Source organism: Lepidochelys olivacea, assembly GCF_965140295.1.
Source record: "Lepidochelys olivacea isolate rLepOli2 genome assembly, chromosome: 27".
Taxonomy (NCBI): Eukaryota; Metazoa; Chordata; order Testudines; family Cheloniidae; genus Lepidochelys; species Lepidochelys olivacea.
In genome coordinates this window covers 11,203,051-11,228,215 of record NC_140437.1, presented here as the reverse complement: position 1 = coordinate 11,228,215, position 25,165 = coordinate 11,203,051, and the positions used below count along the sequence as shown (strand labels likewise).

At 45.2% G+C, this 25,165-nt stretch overlaps 1 protein-coding gene across 9 annotated transcripts in view; it reads left to right on the top strand.

The window, feature by feature from the left end:
* MAPT (microtubule associated protein tau) overlaps positions 1-25,165 on the top strand; it is a 101,952-nt gene that overhangs the window by 41,393 nt on the left and 35,394 nt on the right. For 6 of the 9 annotated variants that reach the window (XM_084616043.1, XM_084616039.1, XM_084616042.1 and 3 more), the window contains exons 2-5: positions 10,358-10,447; positions 14,435-14,521; positions 19,068-19,154; positions 22,611-22,676. In XM_084616043.1, coding sequence (XP_084472169.1) covers positions 10,375-10,447; positions 14,435-14,521; positions 19,068-19,154; positions 22,611-22,676 — 313 coding nt within the window. In that variant the 5' untranslated portion in view covers positions 10,358-10,374. The remainder of the gene's footprint in view (positions 1-10,357; positions 10,448-14,434; positions 14,522-19,067; positions 19,155-22,610; positions 22,677-25,165) is intronic. The other 3 variants (XM_084616044.1, XM_084616041.1, XM_084616038.1) reach the window with 1 other exon arrangement.

Here is a 25,165-nt window from a genome sequence, read left to right as displayed (position 1 = left end):
GTATGGCCAGATAATTAGAACTGTTTTTGTTCACTTTAGGTGGGCAAAACTCCATTAATGCTTTTAAAATCAAGGACAGAGAACGAATTCTGACGTTTCTGTCCACTTCAAACACCAATTCTTGTGGCTTATCACTTTGTGAGTTTTTGCAGGGCAAGCTCTTGAAGGTTTTCCATGCAGTTCAGTAAGATGATTTTGTAGTTGTTTAAAGCAGAAATTAAATTGCATAGACATCTTCCTAGGAGGAAAGAAAAGTTGGGAGAGTTGAGATCCCTCACTCAGTTCCAGTTAATTTATTGCCAGCCAACAAAACCATGTGAGCTCACTTCCTTACTGCGGTAATCTGAGCAGCATTGCTGCTTTCAGCTCCCGCCCATCCAGTTGTGGTAAACCTGGGATTATAATAGTAGCTGGTTATTAATCACTACCCTTGGCTGTAATTAGAGCAGCTATCACAGGGGTGGGCAAACTTTTTGGCCTGAGGGCCGCATCAGGTTTTGGAAATTGTATGGAGGGACAGTTAGCCGTAGCGTGGCCCAGCCCCCGCCCCCTGCTTCTTGTCCCCTGACGGCACCCCCTGTTCCTGATGACCCCTGCCCCATCCACCGGCCCCCCCGCCACCCCATTCAACCCCCGCTCCTTCCTGACTTCCCCCCAGGACCCTTGCCCCATCCACCGGCCCCCCCGCCACCCCATCCAACCCCCCCCTCCTTCCTGACTTCTCCCCAGGACTCCTGCCCCATCCAACCACCCCTTCTCCCTGACTGCCCCCCCCGCCCCGTTCCCTGCCCTCTGACAGCCCCCCCCCCGAACTCCCCTGTCCTCTATCCAACCCCCCCGCTCCCTGCCCCCTTACCACACTGTCTGGAGCACCGGAGCCAGCCATGTGCTGTGTGGCACAGAGCACCGGTCAGAGAATCATAGAATATCAGGGTTGGAAGGGACCTCAGGAGGTCATCTAGTCCAACCCCCTGCTCAAAAGCAGGACCCATCCCCAATTAAATCATCCCAGCCAGGGCTTTGTCAAGCCTGACCTTAAAAACTTCTAGGGAAGGAGATTCCACCACCTCCCTAAGTAACGCATTCCAGTGTTTCACCACCCTCCTAGTGAAAAAGTTTTTCCTAATATTCAACCTAAACTTCCCCCACTGCAACTTGAGACCATTACTCCTTGTTCTGTCATCTGGTACCACTGAGAACAGTCTAGATCCATCCTCTTTGGAACCCCCTTTCAGGTAGTTGAAAGCAGCTATCAAATCCCCCCTTGTTTTTCTCTTCCGCAGACTAAACAATCCCAGTTCCCTCAGCCTCTCCTCATAACTCATGTGTTCCAGACCCCTAATAATTTTTGTTTCCCTCTGCTGGACTCTTTCCAATTTTTCCACATCCTTCTTGTAGTATGGGGCCCAAAACTGCACACAGAACTCCAGATGAGGCCTCACCAATGTCGAATAGAGGGGAACGATCACATCCCTCAATCTGCTGGCAATGCCCCTACTTATGCTTCCCAAAATGCCATTGGCCTTCTTGGCAACAAGGGCACACTGTTGACTCATATCCAGCTTCTCGTCCACTGTAACCCCTAGGTCCTTTTCTGCAGAACTGCTGCCTAGCCATTTGGTCCCTAGTCTGCAGTGGTGCATGGGATTCTTCCGTTCTAAGTGCAGGACCTCTGCACTTGTCCTTGTTGAACCTCATCAAATTTCTTTTGGCCCAATCCTCTAATTTGTCTAGGTCCCTCTGTATCCTATCCCTACCCTCCAGCATATCTACCTCTCCTCCCAGTTTAGTGTCATCTGCAAACTTGCTGAGGGTGCAATCCACACCATCCTCCAGATCATTAATGAAGATATTGAACAAAACCATCCCGAGGCCCGACTCTTAGGGCACTCAGCTTGATACCGGCTGGCAACTAGACTTGGAGCCATTGATCACTACCCGTTGAGCCCGACAATCTAGCTAGCTTTCTAGCCACCTTATAGTCCATTCATCCAGCCCATACTTCTTTAACTTACTGGCAAGCATACTGTGGGAGACTGTGTCCAAAGCTTTGCTAAAGTCAAGGAATAACACGTCCACTGCTTTCCCCTCATCCACAGAGCCAGTTATCTTGTCATAGAACACAATTGGATTAGTCAGGCATGACTTGCCCTTGGTGAATCCATGCTGACTGTTCCTGATCACTTTCCTCTCCTCCAAGCGCTTCAGAATTGATTCCTTGAATACCTGCTCCATGATTTTTCCAGGGACTGAGGTGAGGCTGACTGGCTTATAGTTCCCAGGATCCTCCTCCTTCCCTTTTTTAAAGATGGGCACTAAATTAGCCTTTTTCCAGTTGTCCGGGACTTCCCCGGATCGCCATGAGTTTTCAAAGGTAATGGCCAATGGCTATGCAATCACATCCGCCAACTCCTTTAGCACTCTCGGATGCAGCGCATCCGGCCCCATGGACTTGTGCTCGTCCAGCTTTTCTAAATAGTCCCGAACCACTTCTTTCTTCACAGAGGGCTGGTCACCTCCTCCCCATGCTGTGCTGCCCAGTGCAGTAGTCTGGGAGCTGACCTTATTTGTGAAGACAGAGGCCAAAAAAGCATTGAGTACATTAGCTTTTTCCACATCCTCTGTCACTAGGTTGCCTCCCTCGTTCAGTAAGGGGCCCACACTTTCCTTGACTTTCTTCTTTGCTAACATACCTGAAGAAACCCTTCTTGTTACTCTTAACATCTCTTGCAAGCTGCAACTCCAGGTGTGATTTGGCCTTCCTGATTTCACTCCTGCATCCCCGAGCAATATTTTTATATTCTTCCCTGGTCATTTGTCCAATCTTCCACTTCTTGTAAGCTTCTTTTTTGTGTTCAAGATCAGCAAGGATTTCACTGTTGAGCCAAGCTGGTCGCCTGCCATATTTGCTATTCTTTCTACACATCGGGATGGTTTGTCCCTGTAACCTCAATAAGGATTCTTTACAATGCAGCCAGCTCTCCTAGACTCTTTTCCCCTACATGTTATTCTCCCAGGGGATCCTTCCGATCAGTTCCTTGAGGTTGTCAAAGTCTGCTTTTCTGAAGTCCAGGGTCCGTATTCTGCTGCTCTCCTTTCTTCCCTGTGTCAGGATCCTGAACTCGACCATCTCATGGTCACTGCCTCCCAGGTTCCCATCCACTTTTGCTTCCCCTACTAATTCTTCCCAGTTTGTGAGCAGCAGGTCAAGAAGAGCTCTGCCTCGAGTTGGTTCCTCCAGCACTAGTACCAGGAAATTGTCCCCTACACTTCCCAAAAACTTCCTGGATTGTCTGTGCACCGCTGTATTGCTCTCCCAGCAGATATCAGGCTGATTGAAGTCTCCCATAAGAACCAGGGCCTGCGATCTAGTAACTTCCGTTAGTTAGAATCATAGAATATCAGGGTTGGAAGGGACCTCTGGAGGTCATCTAGTCCAACCCCCTGCTCAAAGCAGGACCAATTCCTAATTTTTGCCCCAGGTCCCTAAATGATCCCCTCAAGGATTGAACTCACAACCCTGGGCTTAGCAGGCCAATGCTCAAACCACTGAGCTATCCCTCCCCCCAGAAGAAAGCCTTGCCCACCTCATCCCCCTGGTCCGGTGGTCTATAGCAGACTCCCATCACGACATCACCCTTGTTGCTCACACTTCTAAACTTAATCCAGAGACACTCAGGTTTTTCTGCAGTTTCAAACCAGAGCTCTGAGCAGTCATACTGCTCTTACATACAATGCAACTCCCCCACCTTTTCTGCCTTGCCTGTCCTTCCTGAACAGTTTATATCCATCCATGACAGTACTCCAGTCATCTGAGTTATCCCACCAAGTCTCTGTTATTCCAGTCACATCATAATTCCTTGACTGTGCCAGGACTTCCAGTTCTCCCTGCTTGTTTCCCAGGCTTCTTGCATTTGTGTATAGGCACTTCAGATAACTTGCTGTTCGTCCTGCTTTCTTAGTATGAGGCAGGAGCCCTCCCCTTTCACGCTCTCCTGCTCGTGCTTCCTCCCAGTATCCCACTTCCCCACTTACCTCAGGGCTTTGGTCTCCTTCCCCCAGTGAACCTAGTTTAAAGCCCTCCTCACTAGGTTAGCCAGCCTGCTTGCGAAGATGCTCTTCCCTCTCTTTGTTAGGTGGAGCCCGTCTCTGCCTAGCACTCCTCCTTCTTGGAACACCATCCCATGGTCAAAGAATCCAAAGCCTTCTCTCTGACACCACCTGCGAAGCCATTTGTTGACTTCCACGATTCGACGGTCCCTACCCCGGCCTTTTCCTTCCACGGGGAGGATGGAAGAGAACACCACTTGCGCCTCAAACTCCTTTATCCTTCTTCCCAGAGCCACGTAGTCCACAGTGATCCGCCCAAGGTCATTCTTGGCAGTATCATCGGTGCCCACATGGATAAGCAGGAAGGGGTAGCGATTCAAGGGCTTGATGAGTCTCGGCAGTCTCTCTGTCACATCGTGAATCCTAGCTCCTGGCAAGCAGCAGACTTCTCGGTTTTCCCGGTCGGGGCGGCAGATAGATGACTCATTCCCCCTGAGGAGAGAGTCCCCGACCACCACGCCCCGCCTCCTTCTCTTGGGATCGGTGGTCGTGGAACCGCCAACCCTAGGAAAGTGCATCTCATGCCTTCCAATCAGCACAGTCTCCTTCTGCTCCCTTCCCTCAGATGTATCATCTGGTCCACTCTCCTCGTTAGTGCCTGTGGAGAGAACATGAAAGCGGTTGCTTACCTGTATCTGCGCTACTGGTACATGGACGCTCCCCTTTCTTCTTCTGGAGGTCACATGCTGCCAAATTTCTTCACCGTCCTCCTGTCCCCGCTGCGTGACCTGCTCTGAATCTTCAGAACATTGTGTCCGTAGAAGCATATCCTGACGACTGTCCAGGAAATGTTCAGTTTCTCTTTTGCAACGCAGGGTCAATACTTGTTTCTCCAGACCTTGAACCTTCTCTTCCAATATGGAGACCAGCTTGCACTTTATACTGACTTTGTACAAGGTCAGGCAGCCCTGCCGCCTGGCTGGAGCCAGCCACACACCGTGCGGCACGGAGCACCGGATCCGGCCAGGCTCTGCAGCTGCCCCAGGAGCTCACCGCCCCACACCCGGAGCATTGTGCTGGCAGCGCAGTGAGCTGAGGCTGCGGGGGAGGGGCTGGGGACCAGCCTCCCGGGCCAGGAGCTCAGGGGCTGGGCAGGAGGGTCCCGCGGGCCATAGTTTGCCCACCTCTGAGCTATCATGACATCAACATCACTTTTAGTGGAGAGTTGTTAGCAGACTCATGGTCTCTGCTTAGCAGAACTGGAAAATTATGTCAGCACCCGTATACCATAAATTAAACGGGATACTTGTTTTCCTTTGCACCTTATTCATGGCTGTAGTATCTCACAAACTGCTTCTTGAGGAGGTACGCTTAGTTTCCCTCCTGCTTCCTTACCCCTAAGTACTTTGGAGAGGGAGCAATCTGGGACTGTAAGGAATCTGGACTTTTCTTGAGAAGAAAAAGAAGATTTTACTTTGCCTGAAGATTTCCTTTCTTCTCACAGGAAGGCCCACAACAAATACTTGGGAATTCCTGCTTCCCAATCCTATGCAAAGACCAGTAGACCATTCCTACCTACAAAACAGCTACACAACTAGGAATGTTTGTTGTTAATATTTATTTGTATTGTGGGAGCATTTGGGAGCCATAGACTGGGGCTTCATGGCGCTTAGGTGCTCAGCAAACGCAGAGCAGAAAGATTCCAGTCTAACCTACATTCATACAAGTGCTTTGTTACCACCTTAAATCTTTTTTTTTTTTTTTTAAATCACTTGTACCTTGTTCCAGCTGATTACTCACAGAATGGCAGGCCATTTATCCTGTGCAGCACACATTCGTGAAGACAGTGGTCCTTGCAACAATGTTGTGTCTGGGTGGAAAAAGCTTTTCTGCTCTTTTTGTGTGTTAAAATCATTTTAATTCTTTCACACCTGGATTTGCTCTACTGAGTCTTCCCTTTTCTGGGTCATTTAGGGACACAAATTAGCTTAATTGGCAAATGTATTGTTCAGATCACTGGCGCAGAAATAACTTGGTAGTAAGCCAGGTAAAGCACCCCTTCCTTTTTTGATTGTTGGCAGACACTTCAGCACCGATTCAGGTCATCCAGCTCTGAGAAGAGTTCAGGACTTGTAGAGAGGTTATTTTATTTTTTAATTTGTGCCATAGGCCAGAATTCTTCAAATTACGTCAAACAGCAAAAATACAGGAGGGTCAAGGAAGCTTTTTATTAACTATGCAAAATGTGTGAAAATCAAATGAAAAAGAACTACTGTGCATTCTATAATGCTCTATATCTAAGGACAGGTTTCAGAATAGCAGCCGTGTTAGTCTGTATCTGCAAAAAGAAAAGGAGTACTTGTGGCACCTTAGAGACTAACAAATTTATTTGAGCATAAGCTTTTGTGAGCTACAGCTCACTTCATCGGATGCATTCAGTGGAAAATACAGTGGGGAGATTTATGTACACAGAGAACATGAAACAATGGGTGTTATCGTACACACTGTGATGAGAGTGATCAGGTAAGGTGAGCTATTACCAGCGGGGGCAGGGCTTTTGTAGTGATAATCAAGGTGGGCCATTTCAGCAGTTGACAAGAATATCTGAGGAACAGCGGGTGCGGGGGGGGAGCAATAAACATGGGGAAATAGTTTTACTTTGTGTAATGACCCATCCACTCCCAGTCTTTATTCAAGCCTAAGTTAACTGTATCCAGTTTGCAAATTAATTCCAGTTCAGCAGTCTCTCACTGGAGTCTGTTTCTGAAGTTTTTTTGTTGAAGAATTGCCACTTTTAGGTCTGTAATCGAGTGACCAAAGAGATTGAAGTGTTCTCCGACTGGTTTTTGAATGTTATAATTCTTGTCGTCTAATTTGTGTCCATTTGTTCTTTTACGTAGAGACTGTCCAGTTTGGCCAATGTACATGGCAGAGGGCATTGCTGGCATATGATGGCATATATCACATTGGTAGATGTGCAAGTGAACGAGCCTCTGATAGTGTGGCTGATGTTATTAGGCCCTGTGATGGTGTCCCCTGAATAAATACAACGGGCTTTGTTGCAAGGATAGGTTCCTGGGTTAGTGGTTCTGTTGTGTGGTATGTGGTTGCTGGTGAGTATTTGCTTCAGGTTGGGGGGCTGTCTGTAGGCAAGGACTGGCCTGTCTCCCAAGATTTATGAGAGTGTTGGGTCATCCTTCAGGATAGGTTGTAGATCCTTAATAATGCGTTGGCACCTTCTGGCTCTGTCAGTCTGTTTCTTCACTTCAGCAGGTGGGTATTATAGTTGTAAGAATGCTTGACAGAGATCCTGTAGGTGTTTGTCTCTGTCTGAGGGGTTGGAGCAAATGCGGTTGTATCGCAGAGCTTGGCTGTAGACGATGGATCGTGTGGTGTGGTCAGGGTGAAAGCTGGAGGCATGTAGGTAGGAATAGCGGTCAGTAGGTTTCCGGTATAGGGTGGTGTTTATGTGACCATCGTTTATTAGCACTGTAATGTCCAGGAAGTGGATCTCTTGTGTGGACTGGACCAGGCTGAGGTTGATGGTGGGATGGAAATTGTTGAAATCATGGTGGAATTCCTCAAGGGCTTCTTTTCCATGGGTCCAGATGATGAAGATGTCATCAGTGTAGCGGAAGTAGAGTAGGGGCGTTAGGGGACGAGAGCTGAGGAAGCGTTGTTCTAAGTCAGCCATGAAAATGTTAGCATATTGTGGGGCCATACGGGTACCCATAGCAGTGCCGCTGATTTGAAGGTATACATTGTCCCCAAATGTGAAATTGTTATGGGTGAGGACAAAGTCAAAGTTCAGCCACTCAGAAACAACTTCAGGTTAGCTGTGGCATTATCGGGGATAGTGTTCTTGACGGCTTGTAATCCATCTTTGTGTGGAATCTTGGTGTAGAGGGCTTCTACATCCATAGTGACCAGGATGGTGTTATCAGGAAGATCACCGATGGATTGTAGTTTCCTCAGGAAGTCAATGGTGTCTTGAAGATAGCTGGGAGTGCTGGTAGCGTAGGGCCTGAGGAGGGAGTCTACATAGCCAGGCAGTCCTGCTGTCAGGGTGCCAATGCCTGAGATGATGGGGCGCCCAGGATTTCCAGGTTTATGGATCTTGGGTAGCAGATAGAATACCCCTGGTCAGAGTTCCAGGGGTGTGTCTGTGCGGATTTGTTCTTATGCTTTTTCAGGGAGTTTCTTGAGCAAATGCTGTAGTTTCTTTTGGTAACCCTCAGTGGGATCAGAGGGTAATGGCTTGTAGAAAGTGGTGTTGGAGAGCTGCCGAGCAGCCTCTTGTTCATATTCTGACCTATTCATGATGACGACAGCACCTCCTTTGTCAGCCTTTTTGATTATGATGTCAGAGTTGTTTCTGAGTGGCTGAACTTTGTGACTTTGTCCTCAGCCATAACTACTTCACATTTGGGGACAATGTATACCCCCGCTCTCCTGCTGGTAATAGCTTACCTTACCTGACCATTCTCATTACAGTGTGTATGGTAATACCCATTGTTGCATGTTCTCTGTGTATATAAATCTCCCCACTGTATTTTCCACTCAATGCATCCGATGAAGTGAGCTGTAGCTCACGAAAGCTTATGCTCAAATAAATTTGTTAGTCTCTAAGATGCCACAAGTCCTCCTGTTCTTTTTGTAGATCTAAGCAGGAGAGTGAATTTGTGTGGGGGGGTGGAGGGTGAGAAAACCTGGATTTGTGCTGGAAATGGCCCAACCTGATGATCACTTTAGATAAGCTATTACCAGCAGGACAGTGGGGTGGGAGGAGGTATTGTTTCATATTCTCTGTGTATATATAAAGTCTGCTGCAGTTTCCACGGTATGCATCCGATGAAGTGAGCTGTAGCTCATGAAAGCTCATGCTCAAATAAATTGGTTAGTCTCTAAGGTGCCACAAGTACTCCTTTCCATTTGTGAACTGTGTCTCTGAACTGTCTGCAAAGGTCGCTGTTTCCTCAGTTACACATAGTAGAATGTGTTTTCCTTTCTTTAAAAAACAAACAAAACCCTAGGAAATAACATTAAGGCTGCAAATTCAAGCACTCAAAAGTTAGGAAATGCCAGAATCAAGCATGCCTGTAAAACTTTGATGTGGCCCCCTTCTGTGTATGCATTATGATACAGTCTTTAATTTATATACATACATACTGTTTTTCCACAGAATCCCTGCCTCCTTCGGCATACAGGGTGAACTGTGCTCCGTGAATGAATCCGGGTTGTGTATCGAATGAGGCGGTGGTCTGTAGTCCTCTTGTCTCATTCACTGTAGAAATTAGAAGGTGTGTAATATCAGAGGCCGGAGACTGGAAGAAGAGCCAGAATGATCTTGCGGCTAAGTCATTTGAGCTCAGTTCTGCCACAGACTTCCAATCCATCAAGCAGTTTGCTGCAGAATTAGTCTGTGTTACACCACAGAGTCCCAGTGTACCAGACATAGACTTGTGCAAACTGCTAGACCAAATAATGCGCCATGATGGGTCCTTTCCCTTGGAAGTTATTAAATTGCTTTTGTAACTTCAGTGGTGCATTGGGTATGAAGTTGCCTGTGTCCTCTGCATGAAGTTGATGACACAGGCTTGGTATTTTGTCTCCTACATCTTGTGCAAGAATGATTAGCTCTAAACATTGGTCACAAAAATCATATACTTGTCTATTGAGTGTTTTCACAAAATCTTTTCCTTTTCAGCTGCTTTCCACGAATGCAGTTATTGCTCTCCATTGGGATTGCAGTTGCTTTGATCTCTGTGCCTATAACTTGATACAACTGTGGGATTTTTTTTAAAGAGCATTCCCCAGTTGATGTCGGCCATTTCAGAATCTAGGCACCATCTTAATGCTTTTTGCTTTTTTTCTTGCTGTTCTGGTAAAGGTAAAGGCTATGGACAAAATTTGCTTCTGATAGTAGGTTTAGAAGAGCTCGATAGGGATCTGCATTGGAAGGAGGGTCTAGTAGTCAAATCTTTATCAGACATAATTTATATCAATCGGTCAGGGGGACCACTTTCTTCAGCACATACCTTGAGCTGTAACCTGTCTATGATCATGATAGTGTGCTTTTTCAAGTCTCCCTTGAAAGAATTAAATAGCTTGTTGCCATAGCTTAAAAGGCACCTAGTTAATAATGGCCATCTGATTTCCTTCCCTCCCCAAAAAAGAAAAGATTGTGTTCCTGGAATTAGACTGATGAGCACCATAGAGCAATAGGAGATAGTACAGTAATTTGAGTGCAGGGGAAGGTGCATTGCATGAGGTTTTGTGTAATAATGTTAAATTTTTTCCTCTTTAGATAACTTTTGCAACAGGATGGCTGAGCCACGTCAGGATTTCAATATGATGGAAGACCATTCGATGAGCCAAGCTAAGCAGATCCCGTCAGGTGAGCCTTACCAGATGGGGGTAGTCATGGGAGAAAGGGAGGACCTTCCCCCACAGGTAGCTATTTCCTCTCCAGGAGAATGAGGATGACACAAGTGGGAGAGCTCAGTACAAGGAGACTGGGGTGAGGTTGCCCATAGTGTTTACGCCTGGGAATGTATGTGGTTCAATGAAAGGTTAGTCCAAAGTCTAGGAAAAGGGGACTGTTTTGTGAATTACTTAGGTGCCGAGACATCATCGTGCAGTAAATGAGCTTCTTTGTCTTCTGGGAGATAAACATAAGATACATTCAGATACTTTATAGCTAAAACCGAAGTTTGGGGTTGGTGACGGAATCACTGCGTGAGATCCTATCACCTGTTACGCCAGAGGCCAGACTTGATCATCATCATCCCCATTTGCCTTGAGTTCTCTTTCCCATTCAGAGGTAAGTTTTAATAGAAGAAAAAACACTTGAGTCTGCAGAGCGTGTGAAATCTGTAAAGGCTGTAGAATCTAGCTGCGCATAGAAAAAGATAAAAGCTGCTTAGGAATTAAAAGGAGGTGAAACAGGCTTTTCCCACATCCGCTATAGAAGGGACCGGGTGATTGATTTAGTTTTTTAAAGGTAGATTAATGGTTTCTTTAATAGACTGAGATACAGGACTGAGATTTCCCATCCCTCCATGTATCACCTCAAATCCTCCCTAGTGTACTAGTTCTTTTTGTTCATACTTAAGACTCATGTCCATGGATGTGTAGATGAGCTACCTCCTGTATGTCACTGGCTTCCTTTTACCGCCTCTGAACATGGTTATAAAACCTTTCCCCCTTTACAGGATTCAGAAAATTAAAAAGTCACTAGGGCAAATCTCTCAAACCCGCATCTACCCCGTTTATGCATTATGGCAGCCATCTTTTCATCTGTTGGTTGCTGGAAGGGTTCAAGAATCTCTGGATAATAACTTAGATATTGGGACAGTGGCATTTGGGGCGGTGGGGGACAATGAGGAATGGAACGTTGATCATTCTAAGTGAGCTGGCAGGAATGCCGACGGTGCACTCTGAGCATTTGGGTTGGTCTGTTGCAGATAGAGGTGGACGAGCTGGTTTAAGTTTAAAAACAAGAATCTCCTTGCCCCTGAAAGTGAACTCTGACCCATTCTGCAGGTGTGAAATGAGTTCACTGGCTTTCCTTCCCAGATGATGTCCTCAACCCATGGCCCATCATCAAGTGGGCCCCACCTTTACCTTCAAGAGACCCCACACCAACCGCAGCTTGGTGGTGATCGTTGCCATTATAATTGAATGGTCACTGGGGCCTAGTAAAGGGGGTGCCTGAGATGCCAGGCCCCACTTTTGCCCTTACAGAAGGGGAGGAAGGTTTTAGACTTGTTCTGTCTCTGCCTCTATTCCCTCCGCTCTCCAAAGAAACTACTCTGCTTACCAGAGGGGAAGAGGGAGGGGGCTTCTGCTGGCATGTAAACATGTGAGAAGGTGGAGGTTGGGGTGGGAAGGGAAGGCCTGGTCACACCGAGCCTCTGTTTCTCGTGTGTGTGTGTGTGTGTGAGCGAGTGACTGGGGTCCCCTTTCGGGGCAAGACTGGCCCTGGTAGAAGCTTTGGATATTTTAATGCGCCTCATTGACAAAACTGCACTCTCCTGCCCCTCCAGTCTCTAGGCTGAAGCTGGCCCCTCATTTAGAGAGTGGAACTTATGACTTTCTGCCCTTTTGATTTGAGCTGCTGTGGCGAGAGAACCATTTTACAGTGGCTTTCATTGGGCTAAAGGGCATAATCCCCATGTGTGTGCAAGGGATCAGATAGAGCTTTTATCAGAGCCGTTTAAACTAGTAACTCTTGTTGTCGTCTTGTGAAGAGCAGTTTCCCCATTGCGTAGTGAGCGGGGCATTCCCTGAATGCTCTACTTCATCTCTCTGGGGAGGAGGATGTTAAGAGGAAAACATTGCAAAGCCGAGAGACGTATTTTACAAATAAAGCACTTGGCTTGCGTTGAAGTCCAGGGTTCTGGGACGTCACCTAAGCAAGTGCTAGTGGCTGGTCTGGATGTTGTAGGGTGCTGTTCCCAGGGGCCTCTGTTCATGTGTTGGAAATTGGCACGTATTTCTGATGTTAGTAGCATGCGTGTGTATGGCGTCCTTTATCAGTGTATCTCGGAGGGCTTTACAGACATTAGGTGATGAATCCTCACCCCCTACTGTGAAATGAGTATTCTCTTTCATATGTGGGGAGACTGACGTACAGGGAGGATAAATGGCAGGCACACACCTCGGAGGTCACACGGTGTGTCATGATAGGAGGAGAATCCTCAATCCTGAATACCAGCCCCCCTGCTCTAACCACTAATCCCTACTCTCCCATCTCGACCTAGGAATAGCCCTCGACTGTCAGGCTTCCGCCTCTCTGCTCTAGCCACTTGTGCCTCCCTGTGTGTTTTTATGAACGTTCACCAAGGGAAGGATGGACTACAGAACGTGTCAGATACAGTGGATGTCTGACCTCACCAAAAATCAGATCCAGAGAGGATTTCCCCTGCCCTCTAGGCATGCACATACCCAATAACAACCAGTGGGTTTTTCTTCTTTTCTCACAGCCTAATTTGCTGTCTCTGTTCCTTCGCTTTGCCCACCCCAACCCTCCTGCTTCTCCCCTACTGCCTGATCCTTGAAGTAGATGGGCTCATCTCTTTCCCTTGTCCTACCCCCTCCAACCTACTGCCTGGCCTGTGTCTCCTTTTCCCTGCCCCCCGTCATGTCTCTAATACACAGATTCTCCCTAATTCCCCTGGAAGTGTTTGTTGCTTTCCTAGTGACTGCAGTTGTAATGATGCAGCAGCATGCATGTGCATTCTGTATTCACGAGTCAGCTCAATTGATGATGATAACATAGCGCCGCACAATGCTCCCCAAAGGTTCTGCCAGCAGACAGCTTCCTTCTCTTGGGTAGCGAGCCAGGACAACTGAGGGAAAAGCTGGGAATGTGGAGAAGTGGGAAAGTTTTCTACAAAAGAGCTCCTCTCACCCTGTGTTTTAGGTCTACATTTTCAAGATGTCTTTCCCCACATATTTAACAATCCAGCTCAGAAACCTGTGTAGTCATAAGGACTGATAGTACTCCATTAAAGTGGAGCAACATATTTCTGTCTTGTATCTGCCTCCGGTGCAGTTTGCATCAGGCAAATGGGTTCCCTCTGTTATGGACAGAGCCTTTGGCATGTTCCAAGGACTGTTCTCCCTTCCAGGCCCCTCAAGGTTGTCCCTCTTATCCAGTCAAATCAGCAACCTTCTGTCAGTGCCATAGTTTAAATTCTCATGCACCAAAGAGTCCAAGAGACTTTGCTTGTGTTAGCTTGAATCATTCTTCGTAAATCAATTTCTCCAGTTCTCGTTATTTTATTTTGCTGGAATTCCTTGCAAAGAGCATCCTTGTACTTTTTGCTCTAACAGTCTGATAGCTGACTTCTTGGAACCAAGGCCCAACATAATAATCCATGTGGAGCACTGAGGAGTTCCATGCAAGTGCTTTCCCTTTTTGCATTGGTTTAAAAAACATGAATAACAGAAGAAAATAAACTATCAATTCAACAGTCTGCTCTAAGAGAGAGCCTATACTGCACTAGAAACATCAAAGTGAACTTTACAGTGACTCACTCAGATTGATGTAATCCGACATTTGTGGTCTCCAAGGAAAGTTTTTGTTTTTATTTTATTTTATTTTATTTATTTACTGATTGTACTTTTTTTCTTACTGTGCTTTGCTGTTTCTAGATGTGCTCTGCATTGGATTGGTTGCTCAGCAGATTTTGCTTTTGGCTTTTTTTGGTGCTATCACTGAATCCGTAACTGGTGCTTTAACACTTTGTGAACATCTTATTGTAATTGCCAGCTACAGCCATCCAGCTTTTCAGATAAGGATGGGTGAGGTTAACGTAAGAGCCCGCTAGACGTAACCAAGGACCTGTTCTGAGTGCTCAATGTATGTTTTTTCCAGGCTATCCCCTGCAGATACCGGTTGATGATGGATCAGATGAACCCATTTCCGAGACCTCTGATGCTAAGAGCACTCCAACTATGGAAGGTGGGAGCTCTTTGTCATACTGCTTTTAAACCATAATGGCTGGTGCTGTTTCTAAGCATTGTTTAGAGATGCACCAGACCGTTTTTTGAAGGGCGTTCCTGAAGAGGCGTGGCTGTCTTGTGTCTCTGTGCTGCCACGCCTCTTCAGGAACGCCCTTCAAAAAACGGTCTGGTGCATCTCTAAACAATGCTTAGAGCTGCCAGATAAATGCTCTTTCTTAGTTTGGTATTCACGAAGGAGAATTGCCCACACAGACACCCCTGGAGGATCAATTCCAGTTCCATTTCCTCCTTCAAGGATTGCACTCTCATACCAGTGTGCCTATTGATGACTGCTGAGTGTAGCCCATCCTGAAAGGGTAATTTCCTCCACCGACTTGTGTCTGTAACTCCCCATTAATGTTAATGGGCACTAGCCAGCCTTCAGAAGCCATTATTAAACCGCTCACAAGGCAACACAGATTCTAAAGGAGACATGCAGACTCCAAAAAAATCATTAGGAAAAATGTCTGAGCCTCCTGGTTGCCTTTCCCTGATAAACAACCCTGTAGCCTGCCAGGAAGAGTTAGATTTACATCAAACCAATGAGTGTTCTCCGTTTCCAATAGATATTTACACAGAAATGTCAAGAATCGGACAAGAAACCAAGCAGTATTCCAAGCTGTCACACATCAGCTGGGTGTCTAGGCATTCAGTCCAAATCACCTCTCAGGCTAACAAAACCTGGGTTATTTCGGGGGTGTTCATATTAGAACTTTTGGTTGCAAGATGTGTCTCCACTACTCCTAGTGGGAGTTTGGTGCCAAAATACGTTTAAAAATTTGGCCCACAGTCTTTAGTATCCTACAGACATTTAAAGATTGCAGTATCAATGGTGGTGGAGAAGTCTGCAGAGATCTTTCAACTTGAAATTCTATTTATGGGAGGCTGCTTGGTCGAGTTATTAGCATGGGACCTGGCTTCTAATCCTGACTCTACCAGTGACTTTAGCAAATTACTTAACCTACCTCTGCCTTAGTTTCCTATCTGTAAAATGGGATAATATACTTTAAAAGGTGGGCATAGATCTTTGAGGTCCTTGGATGGGAGGTGCTATACAAAAGTGCAAAGTATTATTCATTACGTAAGTTCCCTGCAGTTTATAGAGATTATTACTACTTATTTTTTTACTAGACCTTGACTGCAGAGAGTGCCATTTCAGATTTTTGTATGGGGGGAGCAACTTTAACCGTGATTTCTGTGCCTACGTAGGCACTTGAAAACTCTAGTTTTTTGGCAGATAAGTTAACAATTAGCTGACAGGAGCCCTGTACCTAATTCCTTTATGAAAGAAAGAAAATGAAATAAATAGACCTATTCAGCTCTAATAACATGTTCTGACATTTTGTGGCAAGTTACTTAAGGGACACTGGTTAGGTTTAAAATGGTAATGTGTATTCTTACTTTATTACTAACTCTGTGGAGAGAGAGAGACTCCGTCAGGACTTCTGGGTTCTATCCCAGCTCTGGGAGGAGAGCAGGGTCTAGTGGGTTACAGCGGGGAGCATTTACACCTGGGTTCTATATAAGAATATCAGAATGGCCACACTGGGTCAGACCAAAGGTCCATCTAGCCCAGTGTCCTGTCTTCCGACAGTGGCCAATGCCAGGTGCTTCAGAAGGAATGAACAGACCAGGGAATCATCAAGTTGCCCTGTTGCCCACTCCCAGCTTCTGACAAAGAGAGGCAAGGGACATGCAGAACATGGTGTTGGATCCCTGCCCACCCTGGCTAATAGCCATTGCTGGACCTATCCGCCATGAATTTACCTAGTTCTTATTGGAACCCTGTTATAGTTTTGGCCTTCACGACATTCCCTGGCAAAAAGTTCCATATGGTGACTGAAGAAATAATTTTTTTTGTTTTAAATCTGCTGCCTGTTAATTTCATTCAGTGACCTCGAGTTCTTGTATTATGAGAGAGAGAGTAAATAACATTTCCTTATTCAATTTTTACGCACCATTCCTGATTTTATAGACCTCTATCATATCCCCCCTTAGTCTCTTTTCCAAGCTGAAAAGTCTGTCTTTTTAATCTCTCCTTATACAGAAGGTGTTCCATACCCCTAATCATTTCTGTTCCCCTTCTCTGTACCTTTTCCAAATCCAATATATCTTTTCTGAGATGGGGTGACCACATCTGCACAAACTATTCAATATGTTGGCGTACCGTGGATTTGTATAGAGGCAATATGATATTTTTCTCTTATTTTCTATCCCTTTCCTAATGATTCCCAATATTCTGTTAGCTTTTTTAATTGCCACTGCACATGGAGCAGATGTTTTCAGAGAACTAGCCACAATGACTCCACGATCTTTCTTGATGGGTTCAGCTAATTTAGATCCCATCATTTTGTACGTATAGTTGGGAGGATATTTTGCCAAGTGCGTTACTTTGCATTTATCAGCATTGAATTTCTTCTGCCATTGTAAAAAGAAAAGGAGGACTTGTGGCACCTTAGAGACTAACCAATTTATTTGAGCATAAGCTTTCGTGAGCTACAGCTCACTTCATCTGCCACTGTGTTATCCAGTTTTGTGAGGTCCCTTTGTAACTCTTCACAGTCTGCTTTTGACTTAATGACAAATTTCAGAGTAGCAGCCGTGTTAGTCTGTATCCATAAAAAGAAAAGGAGGACTTGTGGCACCTTAGGGACTAATAAATTTATTTGAGCATAAGCTTTCGGGAGCTACAGCTCACTTCATCGGATGCATACCGATGAAGTGAGATGTAGCTTACGAAAGTTTATGCTCTAATAAATTTGTTAGTTTCTAAGGTGCCACAAGTCATCCTTTTCTTTTGACTGAACTATCTTGAGTAATTTTGTATCATCTGTAAATTTTGCCACCCCACTCTGTACCCCTTTTTCCAGATCATTTATGAATATGTTGAACAGCACTGGCCTCAGTACAGACCCTTGAGGGACCCCACGCTTTACCTTTCTCCATTCTCACCTTTTATTCTAACCCTTTGTTTCCGAGATCTTTTAGCTGAAGTGCGTGGCAGTACTTTCAGGATCATCTAATGATCCCTAATTTACTTTAATGACACGCCTTTTGTTACCTTAATCACCCTGCCTCTGTTTATAAACAAGCTCCCTGCCTGAAAGGCTGTGCTGCTCCCAGCTTCCGAACTCATCACATATCACACTCGGGCTGCTGCAGTTAAGAGCTCTGTCTGGGGCTAGGGTGAGTAGACCTCCCCTAGGAAACTCGGGGCGGGAGGGGCGTTAGAGCCCTCCCCTGTCCCCGTAAATGGCGCCCCTGTTGTTTAACCTGGACATTAGCAATCCCATCATGCATACTCGTGAAGGGCAAGAGTTTGCACTAAAGTACTTGGCCAGAATATTCCCCTTATCCTCCTATGTGGTGCCCTCCATCCCAGAAGTAGCTGCAGTTCACTGGTGTGTTTGCTCCTTTGTACACATTCCAGGCAATACAATTTGGTGTCTGTCAGAATGACCGCCAATGGTGAAATGTAAAATAAAATAGATACATGTGAAATAAAGCCTAATAGGCTGCTGTGGCAGGATGCCCGAGTCGGGTGGATAGTGTGACTCCTGAGTGTATGATGTTGCCACATTTTTTACAGAGAACCTAATCTAGAAATGTTCTAGAGATGTACTAATATTTGTAGTTGGTGGTATTTCTGTTCCTCTGCTTGTAATGCCTGGCTACCATGCATGCATCTGTCACAAGCCTTGGAAGGAGAGGAAAATACTAATTTTCTTTAGTTTCTAAGCTTTAACTAACAGCAGCTTTATTCTGAACTGGGCTGTTGTACTTTTAAATGCTGATGTCTAGTGACCTGCCAGAGCTGTACTCCATTGGAAAGGAGAACTGCCAGCACTCCATTGCGATAAAACTCTCATTCCCAGCCTACGTGGTTCAAGAGACTGGCCCGTAAAATTCGAGCTGGTCCGGGACTGGATATTGCTGTCCTGTGCATCAGGACAGTGTTGTCATAAGGAGGCAAACCTCATTTGGTTGGGGAGAAAGAGTCGCCAGAGGTTTGCCGTGTGAGGAAAGTCCCAGCAGGGATGAGTTAGTGGGCACCGTGCAGCTGAGGTGGTTAATGAAAGATGCACGTATGTTATAATAAACATCCTGACTGTGGGCTGTTGTCACCAGCTGAGCTCTGAGCATCACTTCTGCAGGCAGCATTGCTGAATGTGCCAACCAGGCATTCTCGCCATCCTGCTCTGAGCATATTTGAAAAAGACAGTGCTGATAGGCAGACTGTTTTGTTTTTTGGATGGGTAAGTAATACATGGAGGCATGCAGCTTGTGTGACAAAGGAGGTGATGTACAGTGTGTGCATGCCCTTTTGTTTCCCATGACAAGTATCGACTTCCGTTCTGCTCAGCCAATAGGAAGGAAACCTGGTGAGCACGGAGGATGGTTTCCCTTCTGTGATGCATCCTTCAGTGCTTTTTTATTTTTAAAGCACTGACATCTGAAGGGGTTTTGTTTCAGTCCGGCTGTGTGAAAGCTGCTTTGTTTTTCAGATGCCACGGCCCCGTTAGTGGAGGAGAGAGCACATGAGGATCGGATTGCAGCTCGGCAGCACGAGGAGATACCCGAGGGAACCACAGGTGAGGCCTCTGCACGCCTTCTGGTGAACGAGGAAGGAGTTTCGAAGTGTGACTGGCAGGGTTGGCAATTTCCCGGGAAAAACTAGGTTAGGGCCGGGGACTGGTAAATACCGGTTTAAACCAGGAAACTGGGAAAACGATTGCATCGGTGTCCAGCAAGTTCAGCAAGCGTAGAACAAATCTTTTCAAATACTGGATACAGCTGTTCCAAACTGAATAATCTATCCACTGTTTCAAAGTTGGTCTTCTGCTACAGAATGCTGCCTGGTCAAATGGACCTGGACTGGTAGGTGGCAACTGCATGGTTCTGATTACTTAATGCTTCAAGCCTACAACTCTGCATTATTATCACTCTCATGTAATCAAATGTTTTAGACGTTTGTTTATACAACATTGAAAACTGAAATGAGTCCTAACATGTATAACTCCGTTGAGAAAATAGCCAACCAAAATGTATAGACATTCTGATGTTCAGTATTTATGATGACATATATTGATATTACGACCAGTGCAGTTTTTCTTTTTATTTGTACAGCCCTAAATTCATCTCCCATCTACCACTGTATGTGATCACAATTTGAATATGTAACTAAAACTCAGCATAATGTGGTGTGCATTGATGAAAGTGTTTTTAAAATAGAAAATGCTTTAAACTGAGACTAACTAGTTTTTCACAGGGCACTAAAAACCAGGGTTTTACCTGGTAAAAAAACTGTTAAATACCATGCCATCCCTGATGGCTGGACAGTCTTTCTGGATGCTTATAGAGCAGGAACGGGCACTGGAGTTACAGCTTAGTAGTAAAAGTACAAACATCTTATAGGCTTGGGTAGGTTCCAGTAAGCACACGCAGGTTTGCTGCTTTATCTTCTCCTACTGGAAAATCTGAACTGATCAGGTCTGTCTCTTGTTCCCATCCTGCAGAGCAGCAGGATCTTTTCTCCTCTGCTGGCTCAACAGCATCATCCTCTTTTGGGTGGCACACCCATGAGTTCTGAGGGAACTAATGGATGAAGTGGCTGAGCTGGTAACAAAAGGATGCAGTTTCTCATTTAATCGGTGACTATACCTGAGAGTAGCCCCTGAAGGCACTAGGTTTGATCCTGGGAATTGCAGACTAGTGAGCTTTACTTTGGTACCAGGTAAACTGGTTTGAAAGGTGATTAAAAATAGAAATAAAATTTATAAAAAACACAGGAGAGAAGCAACCCAGCATGGCTGCTGTAGCAGAAAAGCATGCCACTCTAGTCTACTAGAATTCTCTGGATGTCGACAAAATAATAGATGGATATAGTTTACTTCAGTGGTTCTCAAACTTTTGTACTGGTGACTCCTTTCACATAGCAAGCCTCTGAGTGCGACCACCCCCCCCTTATAAATTAAAAACATTTTTTAATATAGTTAATACCATTATAAATGCTGGATGCAAAGCAGGGTTTGGGGTGGAGGCTGACAACTTGCAACCCCCAGTTTGAGAACCCCTGGTTTACTTGGACTATCGAAATGCCTTTGTCTAAGGTCCTGTCTGCAGGCTTGACATGGGATATGAGGTTAAAGTACTGTCATGCGTCCGAAATTGGTGAAGAGGCCAAAAAAAGAAAAAGCAATAAGTGGTTAGTTTTCAACATTGTAGAAGCTTAACGGGGGTGGTGGTGTGCCCCAGTTGTACGTTAGGACCGATTGTGTAATATATTAACCATCGGGGAAAGGGGTGAGTAGTGAGCAGGCAAAATTTTAAAAGGGGCAAAATTAAGTAGGTCAGTCAAGACTGAAAGAAGACTGAGCTAGTCAAGTTTAGTGACTGGGCATCATGGAATGACAAATGGAATTCAGCACTGATAAATGCAAGGCAGTGCACATCCGAAAGCATAGTTCAAACTGTCCATTGATGTTGCTGGGTTCTAAGCTAACGGTAGCTCTTCAGGAAACAGACCTAGGCATCATTCTGGGCATCATAAACCTCTGCGCAGCATGCAGCAGCCGGGCAAAAGGTAGACAAGATGTTGTTTTTTTAGTATTTGTCCACATGGATCCCACTCTAGGTGCTCATACACTCCATGAATGAGAGATTGGATTCTTTTGGTCAGCCGTGTCCTTTGGGGCCACGGATGTGCCCTGCATGATAGAATCACAGGACTAGAAGGGACCTTGAGAGGTCATCTAGTCCAGTCCCATGCACTCATGGCAGGACTAAGTATTATCTACACCATTCCTGACAGGTGTTTGTCTAACCTGCTCTTAAAAATCTCCAATGATGGAGATTCCACAACCTCCCTAGGCAATTTATTCCAGTGCTTGACCACCCTGACAGGAAACTTTTCCTAATGTCCAACCTAAACTGCGGCTTACTGCAATTTAAGCCCATTGCTTCTTGTCCTATCCTCAGAGAAGAAGGAGATCAGTTTTTCCTCCCTCCTCCTTGTAACAACGTTTTATGTACTTGAAAACGGTTATCCTGTCCCCTGTCTTCTTCTCCAGGCTAAACAAGCCCAATTTTTTCAATCTTCCCTCATAGGTCATGTTTTCTAGAACTTTAATAGTTTTTGTTGCTCTTCTCTGGACTTTTTCCAGTTTGTTCACATCTTTCCTGAAATGTGGTGCTCAGAACTGGACGCAGTGCTCCAGTTGAGGCCTAATCAGTGCGGAGTAGAGTAGAAAAATTACTTCTCGTGTCTTGCTTACAACATTCTTCCTAATACATCCCAGAATGTTTGCTTTTTTTGCAACAGTGTTACGCTGTTGACTCATACTTAGCTTGTGATCCACTGTGACCCCAGAGCCCTTTCTGCAATACTCCTTCCTAGACATTCATTTCCCATTTTGTGTATGTGCATCTGATTGTTCCTTCCTAAGTGGAGTACTTTGCATTTGTACTTACTGAATTTCATCCAGTTTACTTCAGAGCATTTCTGATGCTGTACCCTGCCTCCCTCAAGGGTCCCCAACCACCTCTCTGTTTCTTTCTATTGCCTGGGGTAGTGAGAGGACACTTAACAGTGTCTGCCCGTTTACCCCATTGCTCTCAGCTTTTAGATTTGGGATGAGCATTGGGTTAGTGTTAGAATTAGTCTGAGCTTCGTTATAGTTAGCCCATTGACAATAATAAAGAATTAGATATTTTTGTGGATGATAACATCCACCCTTGGGACTGAAAAAGGGATATAAATTCTCATGCTAACCTTGGTAAGGCCATTCCATAATTGCCCACAGCAGTTTCCTGCACTTGTCTCTGAAGTATCTGGTACCGGTCTGTGTCATCCAAGATACCTCTGATGTAGTAGGGCAGTCCCTCAGCTGCAGTTAAAAGGTAGCTGCCTTCAGGTACATTATGGTACTGTTTGTAATGCATTCACACTGGTGGACAGGATCAGTAAGGAAGCAAATTTGTTTCTCATGGCAGACATTTAAATTTAACTTTTGTAATTTTCCCCCCCCCTTTATTTAACTGTGAATCAGCTGAGGAAGCAGGTGTGGGAGCTACTCCTAACCTTGAGGATCAAGCTGCAGGAGATGGTGCTCAAGGTCAGTGGAATATTTGCTGCTGGGAAATAGTAAAATCCAATTGGGACCCAAAACAGAGAGAGCAGTTGCCAGTTGTTTGGGATTTTTCTTCTGCAAGGCTTCCCTTCTTTGCTATACACCCAACTATCTAGTTCTCCCTGCCGCTGCCTCTCTCTAGCCAGGAATGGTCAAGGTGCTTTAAGTATCCCCCCTACTTTTTCATTTTAGGGGGACACCACCACTTTTCATCCATTGCCCTTCTTCCCTGGAAGGTCACAACCTGAGTCCTTGTCCTCTGTCTGGAATAGTGGACGGTTGAGTATCCTCCAAGATATAGAAGGAGGAATCAACTTGCAAAATACACACAGAGAGGACAATATGGGTCAGCCAACGGGAGATGCTCATTATCCTCAAGCTAGTCTCATTATGTACTTTGACCGATTCAGAGTAGTCTCCTCCAGCCTCCTTTACACAGAACACAACAAAACTAGCTACTGTGCTGTGTGTGTACGTACCGCATAACTGGGCATCTGCTTAACCGAGTTGAAAAATTACTCCTTTAATAGGGGGAGCTGCTAGCTCACAGGAGTCAGGCTGGAAAGGGTGATTTTGACTATGCTGACTTCAGACATAACTGAAAACTTCAGGGTGGGATTTTCAAAAGCATCCAGAGTGAGGCTAGTGCTCAGAATGTTTTTGAAGATTCCTCCCCAGTCTAATGAAATGGCGAGTGCAGAAAGCTGAATATGCTGAAGATGGTTTTCATGCTCACACTCTCCATCTTGTGCCATTTACATGATGCTTGGTTTTTCAAGCTGAGTAAATTCCATTTTGCAAGATATTTTTCTTGGTGGCATATACATGAAATGAATTTCTTCATCTGTTTGGTGTATATCCTTCCTGCTGCCTGCCTGCTGCTACTGTCAAAATTGCACACAACTTGTCTGGCTGAGAGAAGTACTTTCAAAGTTAGTGATGTTTAAAAAGTACATGTTTTTTTTTCTGTATCTCTTCAACTCAGGACAGAGTTCACATCTTCAGCTTCCATGTAAATGAGAGTTTGGTTATTCTTATCCTACTCCCTAGCAGAAGTTTGCCCATAATTGTATCACAGGATCATCATGCAAGTCTTTGTGATTGGCAGTTCTTATGTGCAAGTGGACAAGGCTTAGAATAGCAGAGGGTTCTGTAGGTGTAGCTTGAGGTCATTAGCAGAGATGTGATGGAAGCGTTGCATATCTGCCCATTCTGTCCAGCTCTGGCCACTTCTCTCTTCTCACCAGATGTTTAAACTTTTCCCCCCCCTGTACTGAGTACCAGGTTTCGGCGCAGTAAATTGTTACTTTTCTAAAAATGGGGAATGATGCTTTAAAAGGGGCACTTCCATTTTATGATCCATTTTCCTCTGGGTCAGATATAATTGTGGTGAGTGCTGCACGCCTGTGGCCAGGTATAAATCATAATTAGTGACCTTGGTTTTGTTTTGCTGCGGACTTTGAAAACTGGCTCTTCAGCATGAAGAGGGAAGAGTAGTGAAGTGAGTCTCAAGTTTCTGTGGGAGGGGCAGCCTTTTAAATCTTCAGTTTTTTAACCGGAACATTTTAAATGTTACAAACTCCTTTGATCACGTGTTGCACGCTGTCGTTAGAACAACAAAGGCATTTTGGAAATGTCGCTAACTAATGTAGTGGGCACGTCTCTACTTTTGTTGTCCTTTCGGTATGTTCCGTTCACCTGCAGTGCGACTCTGAGTGCATGAGCGCTGCTGGTTAGCATACTAGCATGTGTGGAATGCCCTTTGGTTATCAAAGGCACTCGCCATGGCCTGACACAAGTTTTAGAGCCAGCTGCCAATTGGTATCCAATTTTGGTCTGTCTTGGATCATGAATTTGAGGACTCTGCAATGATTTCACTTAAGCATTGAGTTCTCTTAGAACTGTGTTGATAAAAGGCTAATTTGGTTGTGATTTTTACTTATCCCATTTTTTTAAAATTTCTCTTTAGAATTTGTTTTTTATTGAAAGGATGCTTTTGATTTTAGTACAAAAGTTTCCCTAACCTAGGCTTTTTGATTTAGCAGGCAAAGTCATGAAAAGAGCTAGTGGCTGGAAGGCTGAAGCTAGACAAATTCAGAATAGAAATAAGTCACGCACTTTTAATTAACCACTGGAACAATTTACCTCAGGGTATGGTGGGTTTTCCATCACTCCAAGGTCTTTTCCTCCCGATCAGATGTCTTTCTAAAAGAGATGCTCTACCTCAACCAGAATGTATGGGCTTGATGCGTGAAATTCTCTGGCCTGTGTTGTGCAGGTGGTCAGACTCGGGGTAGATGATCATAAATGTTCCCTTCTGGCCTTAAAATCTTTGCATCTGTGACTGAGAGTTCTGTTTTGTAACGGTTATACTGTCAGCTGCTCCAGAACGGGTGTGCAATGTTATGGTACTAATTACTCTGCAGAGTGGGCGGAACATACAAAATCAGAGGTTTGCAGTTGCAGGCAGGTGT